Source organism: Chiloscyllium plagiosum, unplaced genomic scaffold (genome assembly GCF_037043375.1).
Source record: "Chiloscyllium plagiosum isolate Xiang-an unplaced genomic scaffold, Cpla_swu_hap1 HiC_scaffold_44, whole genome shotgun sequence".
In the NCBI taxonomy this organism is placed as follows: Eukaryota; Metazoa; Chordata; class Chondrichthyes; order Orectolobiformes; family Hemiscylliidae; genus Chiloscyllium; species Chiloscyllium plagiosum.
The window spans coordinates 9,906,725-9,917,483 of record NW_028270182.1 but is presented as its reverse complement, the minus strand read 5'-3'; the positions used below and the strand labels follow the sequence as shown (position 1 = coordinate 9,917,483).

General features: G+C 41.8%; 1 protein-coding gene across 1 annotated transcript; it reads left to right on the top strand.

The window, feature by feature from the left end:
* Positions 1 to 858: 858 nt before the first annotated feature.
* Positions 859 to 10,315, top strand: LOC148136901 (putative G protein-coupled receptor 139). The gene is made up of 2 exons (XM_087982849.1): positions 859 to 958; positions 9,411 to 10,315. Exons 1-2 carry the CDS (start codon positions 859 to 861, stop codon positions 10,313 to 10,315), a joined length of 1,005 nt encoding a protein of 334 aa, XP_087838975.1.
* Positions 10,316 to 10,759: the final 444 nt, after the last annotated feature.

Here is a 10,759-nt window from a genome sequence, read left to right as displayed (position 1 = left end):
TCGAAAGGTGCATTTTTTCATCTTGTTGTTGTAATCTGTAGCTTTTGACGACTTCTTTATTGTACTGAAAAGGAAGTTATTCCAATTCCATCTCAATAAACACAATTTACTGCCTTTGTTTGATTAATTCATGGCACATGGGTATTGATGGCCAGGCCAGCATTTATCGTCTGTCCCTAGTTGCCCCTTGAGAAGGTGGTGGTGAGCTGTCTTACTGAAATGCTGCAGTGTGTGTGATGTAGGGGCACACAATACCAACAGGGAGGGAATTCTAGGATTTTGACCAGCAACATTGATGCAAAAGCGACACATTTCCAAGTCAGGATGGTGAGTGGATTGGAGAGGAACTTGAAGGGAGTGAAGTTCTCATGTATCTGGTGCCCTTGTCTTTCTTGATGGAAGTGGTTATGTGTTTGGAAGGTAGTGTCTAAGGTCCCTCAGTGCCTGGCAAGTCAAGTGTTATTTTCCCCCCAAAAGCCCAAATAATTTTGTAGTTCCGAATGTGTTTTGTTCCAATCCAAATGCAAGCTTGTCCTCTCACATTAAAATGCTATAAACGTTTGAATTTAATTTTGTGAAAAATGTGCCAACCATTCAATCAGTGCAGTGCCAGAAGTGAGAAATGAGTATGACAAATCATAATCCTAATCTGTTGCAACACTTCTGTCTCTGTTGGGATTGCTTCCATGAGGAAATTGTACCTAATGGAGAATGGAATGCCGGAAGGAATATTACTGCTCCACCTGTGCTGTGATCCCACAGGAGCTTTCTCTCAGTTAGAAATGAAGGCTCACTCTGCATTCATCATCACCCAGAGTTAGTTGAAGCTTCTTGTCAAGTGTCACTGACTTTGACAAAATGAGAGTGCCTTTCACAGAGTATCCTTTTGTGGAATTACCAGCCATTGTGCAGACAGTAATGATTTACTATCCGATTATTGCAGCTATTGGAGTCCCCGGTAGGTTTGTTCCAGTATTAACTATGTTGCTGCTCTTATCCAAGTTGCTGTTCAAGTATTTCCTTTCGCCCTTTAAGAATGAAAGTAAATGATTGTTGTTTTCCATGTTACTATGTCTTTGAGCATATTGCTTCATTGTAATCTCTGTCAAAGACATTTTAAAATTGCACAGGCCACTGGTTCGGCCGCATTTAGAGTAATGTGCACAGTTCTGGTCGCCACATTACCAAAACGATGTGGACACTTTGAACAGGGTGCAGAGAAGGCTTATGAGGGTGTTGCCTGGTATGGAAGGTGCTAGTTATGAAGAGAGGGTTGAGTAGGTTAGGTTTGTTTTCATTAGAAAAAAGGAGATTGAGGGGGGACTTGATTGAGGTTTACAAAACCATGAAGGATATAGACAGGGTGGATAGGGATAAGCTTTTTCCCAGGGTGAAGGATTCAAGAACGAGAGGTCACGCTTTCAAGGTGAGAGGTGAAAGGTTTAAGGGGGATACACGCGGCAAGTACTGAACACAGAGGGTGGTGGGTGTCTGGAACGCGTTGCCAGCAGGGGTGGTAGAGGCAGGCACGGGAGATTCATTTAAGGTATGTCTGGACAGATGCATGAGTAGGTGGGGAGCAGAGGGATACAGGTGCTTAGGAACTGGGCGACAGGTTTAGACAGTAGATTTGGATCAGCCTGTTTCTAGGCTGTAAATTTTCTTTATTCTTTGTTCTTTGACACAGTTACCCTCTTTAATCTTTGCAATTAAAATACAGGGAAAGTTACATCTTCGATCAAGCTTGCAATTTAACCCAAGGGCTACTATTCCTCAGGTGAGGTTGAGAAGGGAATGGCAGCATAACCTCAGCTGTTGGCATTGGTCCATGTTACAAAGCAGCTTGCCAGCCGCTGGGCTAACCAAACCCCACCACTCTAATTAGAATCTGTTTCATTCATTTGGGAGTGTGGAAGTGACTGACTAAACACAGAAACAGAGGAAATCAGAGGATGAGGAGGCCATTCAGCCCTTTGAGTCTGCTCTGCCGTTCAATATGATCATGGCTGCTCATCCAACCCAGGGTCCTGTTCCTGTTTTCTCCCTAATCTCTTTAGCCGTAAGAAATATAGGTCAGCATTTATTGTCCACAGGGCAGTTTACAGTCAGCCCGTTGTTGTGGGTCTGGAGTCATACATTGCCCAGACTGGATAAGAATGGCAGCTATCCTTCCTTGAAGGGTATTGGTGAAACAGTTGGGTTTTTACAAAATTTGTCAGAGATCTAACACTCTGGGTATCTCAGGAACTGTTGTTACATCATTTCATTCCCTTTGGAGGAAAGTATGTTTGTCTGTGGTCTAACCGAGATGTTATTAATTACAAAAAATAGACACGCAAGTCAGCATTTTTATTCTTTTTTGGTTTAAGATTGGGGCTTGCTACAATTTCCTCACAATCTTCTTGTTCGTCCATCTCTTTTTTTATAGATATTTTTATTGAAAATTTACAAGTTTACAAATAAAAAAAAAACCCAAGTATAAACATTGATATACAATTAAATCTTAAATAAATAATAGCCAAAATCTATCAAACAAAAGAAGAGATACTGAAATAAAAGACAAAACTTAACTAACTACTAATCTAACCTACAACTAACCAGAGTGTATGCTTAAACCTCTTACATTGCTCAAGAAAAGAAAAAAAACGACAGATAACACAGAAATTGAGTAGTAAAGTACATTTTCGGAATGTGTTAACATCAGATCGTAACAAAACCCGTAATCGTGCGGGATTCCTCTCCCAAGGGGCCCTGGACCAGCCAGGGTCACCATCTCAATTAAATAAAAGCCCTTGTTAGGATGGCTGAAATATCTGTATCTGTGTAATTCAAGAAGGGCTGCCATATTTTATAGAATAATTTGGTTTTTTTTTGGTGCACCATGTTTGTAAGGAAGTCAAGGAGAATATATTCCATGATTATTCTGTACCAATTCGAAAGTATAGGAGGGCCCTCAGCCACCCAGTTCACCAAAATACTTTTCCTTGCACAGAAAGAGAGAATGGAAAATAATCTCTTCCCGTGCATATCCAGGGAGGGTAAGTTCGAAAAGCCCAAAAGGAGAAATACTGGATCCACTCTAATTTCCGTTCCCAAACTTTCGGTCAGGGCATTTGCTACTTTAGTCCAATATTTACGGATCTTATGACAAGTCTATAAGCAGTGTACAAGAGTGCCCACATCTGTTTTACATTTGAGACACACTGGAGATGCTCCTGCCTTAAATGTTGCCAATCGGTCTGGTCCTATATGGGCCTGTGAAGTATCTTCAACTGAATGGCCTGGGTTCTGTTGCAGATGAAGATTTTTCTGGCATTTTCCCAAATGTCATTCCACATTCCTGTGGAGATTTCCAGCCCCAAATCCTGATCCCATGTTTTAAGCAGATTGTCCATATCTTCCGATACTTCATCATGATGAATGATGATAAATGATAAAGAGTGCTGACCGAAGGTACCCCCATTGGCCATAACACTCTACGTTCTCAGTCTGATTTATAAAGACCATCTAATTGCGTAGTCTTCTTCTGTATGTAATCTCGAATTTGGAAGTATCGAAAGAGATCACCATTAGGTAATCCAAATTTCTGATGTAGCTGTTCAAAAGACATCAGGGCCCCTTCCTTAAACAGATCCCCTAAACAGAAGATACCCCTGGATCTCCAGAGTTTGAATGTGGCATCTGCAAGCCCCGGTTGAAACCACCATGCTCCCACTATCAGAGTATAGGAGGATGTTTTATGTGAGTTGCCCTCATTTTGCCGCATTATATTCCAAGCTTTAATTGTGTTTAGTATTATAGGGTTTTTACATTGATCCGTGATGATTTTCCTCTTGCCTGAAAACAAGAGGTTAATAAGTGGGCATTTTACTTGAGAAGCCTCGATGTCCAACCAGATTGATTGGGGGTCAGACAAGACCCAATCAGCTATGTAACTTAATAGGGAACTTACCTGATATTTCCTAAAATCTGGGAAATCCAATCCTCCCCTTGCCTGTGGAAGCTGTAGCTTCCTCAGCTTAATGAGGGGCCGTCTATGATTCCAGATAAAGGAACCCAACCAGCCATATAATTTACGTAGTGCCAGCCTCGACAACATCACCGGAAGTATTCTCATAGGGTATAGGAGACGGGGCAGGACATTCATTTTAGTTAGTGCTATTCTACCCAGCCAGGAAATTGGAAGGTCTCCCCATCGCTGGAGGTCCTGCCTTATCCTTTCCAGTAAATGTACAAAGTTAGCCTTGTATAACTGGCCAAATACTGGGGTAATAAAAATGCCTAAATATAAGAAACCCTCCAGGGACCACCGAAAGGGAAAGTGGGATCCGTACGATAGGTGTGATATACTCGCAAGGCCACCCATTGGCATAGCCTCCGATTTTGAGAAATTAATTTTATAGCCTGAGAATGCACTAAATATATTAATAACTTAGATTAAGTGAGGCACGGACATCAGGGGATTACTGAGGAATAGGAGAATATCATCTGCATAAAGGGTAATTTTATGTTTACCTGGACCAATCCTCGGGGCCGTTATATTAAGATCAACCCATATAGCTTCTGCTAGTGGTTCAATTATTAGCGTAAATAACAATGGCGAGAGAGGACATCCCTGACGGCAGCCCATATCCACACTGAAGCTATCCGAGCCTAGTCCATTGGTAACCACAACTGCTTTGGGATCATTATACAATGTTGAGACCCATTTGGTAAACACCGTTCCAACGCCAAACCTTTCCGATGTGTTAAACAGATATGACCATTCAACCCTATCGAATGACTTTTCCACGTCTAATGAGACCACTACTCCTGGTATCTTTCCCTGATGGCAGGCTTGAATCACATTCAAAACCCTTCTAACATTACTGAATGATCTACGGCCCTTAATAAACCCCGTCTGATCCTCCTTTATGATATGTGGCAGTACCCTTTCTAGCCTCAATGCTAACGTTTTAGAAAGGATTTTAAAATCTACATTTAACAAGGATATTGGTCTGTATGACGCGCAATCTTCTGGGTCCTTTCCTTTTTTGAGAATAAGGGAAATATTCGCCTCTTTCAGCGAAGGCAGGAGACATATGAGTAGTTATACATGTCCATAAGTGGACCAGCCAATATTCCTGTAAATTCTTTGTAGAATCCAGCTTGAAAACCATCTGGGCCAGGTGCCTTACCGCTCTGAAGTTGCTTGATTGCATCAAGTATTTCTTGGATTGTTAGGGGGACATTCAAGGCCGATACATGTTCTGGAGTTAGGTCCGGAAAGGTCAAGTTTTAAAAAAATGATTGCATCCTCCTAGTCCTGTCTTCACAATCCTGCGATTTATATAAATCAGAATAAAATTTTCTAAAGATTGCGTTAATCCTTTTGTGATCATGAGTCAGAGTACCCGCACTTTCCTTGATAGATGTGATAGTTTGAGCGGCCTTTTTTTTCTTTGCAAGAAATGCAAAGTATCTACCCTGTTTATCGCCAAATTCACGTAACCTTTGTTTTGCAAATAATATTTCCCTCTTAGCCGTTTGGGTAAGTGTGGTATTCAGAGCTGTCCTAAGGGCCGTAATCCTTTGTAGTTTGATAATAGAAGGTCTGTCAGTGTATGCTGTTTCAGACGCTGTTGTTCTCCCTTGAGTTTTTTCTGGGTCGCCGAGTATGAAATGATCAAACCTCGCGCTGTAAGCTTTGATGGTCTCCCACATCATTGATGGGTTGCTAGCCATACCTGAATTAATTTCTAAAATATTTTTAAATTCTTGAGAGAAGTACTTACCAAATTTACTATCTTTCATCAGGAAGGAATCCATACGCCAATGTCAGGGGGATGTCTCATTGTTCCTCACCTTGATTTCCATATATACAGCAGCGTGATCAGAAATTTTTATACTACCTATTTTACAGGATGATATGGAATTTTAAAAAAATCAAGGGGGCAAAAAACATATCGATTCTGGTGTGACATTTATGTGGATTGGAGTGAAAAGAAAAATATCTGCCCTGTGGATGAAGGCATCTCCACACATCTACTAATCCTAATTCTTTGTTCAGATCCACCAATTGTCTGGATCTGGGGGAAAATCCTGCAGTACTCCTGGGAATCCTATCTATTTCCAGGTCAATAATACAATTAAAGTCTCCCCCTATTATTGTATGACAAGCACCTAGAGCCATCAATTTGGAGAAGGCTTCCGTTATAAATTTAAAAGGATGTGCTGGGAGACAATACAGATTTAAGATCCCATATTCCTCTCCATTTATAAGGGCTTTAATTAGAATATATCATCCAGATTAGTCTTTTATCTGATTTAGGATTTTGAAAGGGAGATTCTTCTGAATAAGGATGACAACTCCCCTACTTTTTGAACTGAAGGAAGAAAAGAAGGCCTGATTAAATCCACCCTGTCATAATTTCTAGTGTTCTTTATCCAATAAATGTGTCTCCTGTAGGAGAGCTATATCAACCCTTTCTTTCTTGATGTTTGATAATATTTTCTTTCTTTTGATTGGTGAATTACTCCCCTTGATATTCCAGGTGCACCATTTAATCGACTGATTAACCGGGCAAGTCCCCTCGGAAGAAGAAACCCCATCCAAAACATCCCGAGCATAGAACATATAAAGGTTCTTTAATACACTCACATCAATATAATAAAAAACTATTTCTAAATAGAAAAAAAACATATTTAAATGGAGATTTCCCCCTTGTTCCCAGGGGGCATCACTTCCTTTCTAAACACCCATCATATCCTCTCCCAACCAATGCCCCACCCTTGACCCAAACGATAGAATAAAGAAAATTCAAATATACTACAAAGCTAGAGTTAACAGTGAATATCCTCCCCCCTCCCCCCCACACCAACACCTAGATATATTTGGTAATGTTAATACCATGTATGTACATATATAACTATAAAATTACAGTCTCAACAAATAATTAAATATAGCAATACATAATAACAGGTGAAAACAGCCCCACTCTTAAAGACATTAACTCGACCCACCCGGCCTATAAACCCCTCTCCTCAGCCCCCCAAGATAATATTAAACAGTAAGGTGATAAAAGGCAAAAAAAAAGTGGGTGAACAAGGAGGAGGAGGGCAGAACAACATCATTCACCACTCTAATTAACTCTTACAATTTATCTGAGAGAGTCCAGAAATTCCTTTGCCTTCTCCGGCGATCCGAAGTTGTACACAGACCCTTCATGGCTAAGACGTAGCGTTGCTGGGTAGCGCAGGGAGTACTGGATGGTTAAGTCCCTTAAACGCTTCTTCGCTTCGTCAAATGCCTTCCTCTTTCCGACCAAAGCTGGGGAGAAGTCCTGGAATAGCATAATCTTGGATCCTTTGTAAATCATGGCTTGGGGATCTTTCCCAAGATTCCTGGAAGCTTCTAAAAGCATCTGCCTCTCCTTGCAGCTCTGCAGCTGGAACAGGACCAGGCGGAGCCACTGGTTCAAGTCGGGCCCGCGCATAGCAACCCGGTAGGCCCATTCTACCCTCATCTGGCCTGATCCAGCCTCCACATTTAACAGCTGTGGAAGCCACTGCTGGAGGAACGCTCTAAGCTGGCCTTCCTCTTCCCGTTCGGGAAGGCCCAGCAAATGAATATTTCTTCGACGACCTCGATTCTCAAGGTCGTCGATGTGATTTTCTAAGGTCCGGACCCACTGTTCGAGAGTCCGGACCCGACCCACGGCAGATTCTGTGGTAGTCTCGGAGGTTGTGGCATTTAGCTCCGCCCCTCTGATTCGGCACTTGATTTCCTTGCTGTCTCAGTCGTGCTTTTGTAGCGCGGTGAATTCTATCTGCCCCGAGGCTCTTCGATGAAGGCGTTGATCTTCGCATCAAGTTTGGAAATTACTTCCCTGAGGCTCGCCACCATAGGTAAGTCCCCCGGGGCAGCTGCGGATGTCTCTGCTGCAGCCAGGGAGGGTGGGGAAGGGGTTCCTGTGTGCTGAGAACTGCGGACACCTTTCCCTTTAGTCATTTTTGCACGAGACTAGACTGTTTAAATTTAGTACAGAGCAACTAATTATATTAAATAAAAACTATTTTAAATGATTTGGTAGATGTGGTGGAGGTGGGTGGCTCATTTTGCCCAAGTCTTGGGAGGAGCACTATAGACTCAGCCCTGCTGGGTCGCCGCCATCTTGGATCTCCCGTTCTTCCATCTTAATTCTAGTTGTGACTGATATCAATGAGCAATTTGACTTCCTCACTGCCTCTCTCACATCCACATTAACTTTCACTGATTCAGTGGTTAGCACTACTGCCGCACAGCTACCAGGGACCCGGGGTTGATTCCAGATCCATCTGTGTGGAGTTTGCACATTCTCCCCATGTCTGTGTGGGTTTCCACCCACAGTCCAAAGATGTACAGGTTAGGTGGATTTGCCACACTGAAATAGTCCATAGTTTTCAGGGATGTGTAGGCTAGGTGGAGAAGTCACAGTAAATATGGGGTTACAGGATATGGAAGGGGACTGGGTGTGGGTGGGATGCTGTTCAAAGGGTCAGTATGGACTCAATGGACTGAATGGCCTCCTTCTGCACTGTAGGGATTCTATGATTCCAAGATTTGCAAAGAAAGCTAGCTCCCTCCACACACCAATAAAATGAACCTTCTCATTCATCAATAAATATGCTATCTTTAACCTTCCTTTGGGAAGAGCTTACATTTGCAATTGAACACGTCTTTCTCTGTCTGCAATATTCTTCTCCATTGTTCAGATCTGTCTATATTCCGCAGAGCTTTCTCTTCCCCTTCCCCACTTCCATTTACAACCTTCACCTTCATATAATCAGGAAACATGGAAAAGCTATACACATTGCACACCTCAAATATTAACACAGTTTGTCAGCAGCTGCTAGAACTGCAGTGTGCCATGAAGTACAGGTCACCAAATCAAAAATGTCTAGTTAATTCTTAATTTCTGTTCATTCATCAATTCTCAGTCCACAGCAATTTTATTAATAATACACCTCAAGTCATATTTTTACAACATAAACATAGCTGAGGCTTTACCTTATTTTTGATGCTTGAATAGACAGTCATCAACTAACCATCGTATCCATTGTGCAATCTACATTCTCAGAATCTCTCAGATTTCACAATATCATGTTGCTTTCATTAACCTGTGCTCATTCTACCTAATTCTGTTGTGAGTTTCAAAGTATCCCTTTAAAAGGAGCCTAATATTAAATCTGTAATAATGGATTCCATCTTTTTGTGTACTACCAATGTTAGTTCAACTGGTTATATTTTCCTACTTGCATTCTCCCACCTTTCTTCAAAGTTAGCCATAGCTCAGACCTTCCATTTCTTTGGAACTGTTCTGGAATGTAAGTACTTGCTGTGGCTGCATTGTTAATTTGCTATTCAGCATCTCCTTATTCCTCTTTTACAGCCAACTTGGTGACAATTGCCATCCTCGGCCAGGGAAAGTGTGGTCTCTCTAAGTGTGTCACTCGGTATCTGATGGCCATGGCAGTGGCTGATCTATTGGTCATCCTCAATTACATAATCCTGACACGAATTAAGGCCTTTTATTTTCCAACTAACTTTCTGTTCATTACTCCAGTGTGCTCCATCCAATCTGCTCTAAATCATGCTTCTACAGATATTTCGGTCTGGCTAACAGTTGGTTTTACTCTTGATCGTTTTGTCGCCATTTGTTGCCAGAAGTTGAAGACTAAATATTGCAGTGAAAGAACAGCAACTGCCATCATAGGATTGATCTGTCCCTTCTTCTGTTTAAAGAACATACCTTGGTACTTTGCTTATGAATCCATAATTAGAAAGGACAATGTACCATGGGGTTGCAATAGAAAACGAGATTATTATACTGTAAATGCTTGGATAGCATATAATTGGATTCACCGATGCTCTGCACCGCTGCTGCCAATATTTCTGATACTGCTGCTTAATGCCCTGACAGTCAGTCACATTTTAGCATCCAGTAAGGCCCGTCAGAGATTACGGACCAACCGGGATCTTCAGAATCAAAATGATCCCGAGATGGAGAACCGGAGAAGGTCTGTCATCTTACTCTTTGCCATATCTGGAAACTTCATCCTGCTGTGGGTTTCCTATGTCATCTACTTCTTACTGATCCGTGTCACACACCATTATTATTCACGTGGTTTCCATGACCCCATGTACATCCTTGATCAAACCAGTCACATGCTCCTCCTTTTGAGCTGCTGCACAAACACATGTATTTATGCGGTGACCCAGAGGAAATTTAGAGAACAGCTCATCAACGGGGTGAGATATCCACTGAAAGCAATGTCTCAACTCATACAAAAATGAGATACTGAGTGCTTTCCAGCACTAGATCTTGCTTATATCCCATATCCCAACTGATATATGACCTGAACCAGAGTCAATCTTTTCCACAAAATGCCACAAAGTACAATAACTGAAACATACTAAATAAGAATGAATGAGCTGGGATTACTGTTTGCATTAGGGATCATGTTAGATTGCAATAGTGGCTCCAGTTTAACATCTCATTTCTACCATCATCATTGGTAATCACTCGCTGACAAGTGTGATTGACCATCTTGGAAAGTCCATGTCACTGGTGACAGATTCTGTGGATTTCTGAGTGGTGGATGACCCAATCCTAGAGCTACATTTCCCACCATATTTGGCAGGTGTTTCCGGGAAGGTAAAATTGGTCCCTGGTCTTGAAATTACTAGCATTTCTTTCTCCGGTTCCTCTTCTGCCCTTCCTCTACCCGCCAGGTGTGC

Excerpts from the sequence above, each read along its gene's own strand:
- LOC148136901 (XM_087982849.1), top strand. The coding sequence starts at position 859 with ATGAGAGTGCCTTTCACAGAGTATCCTTTTGTGGAATTACCAGCCATT. Across the intron at positions 959-9,410 it reads TGCAGCTATTGGAGTCCCCG|CCAACTTGGTGACAATTGCC; the intron begins GTAGGTTTGTTC and ends CCTCTTTTACAG.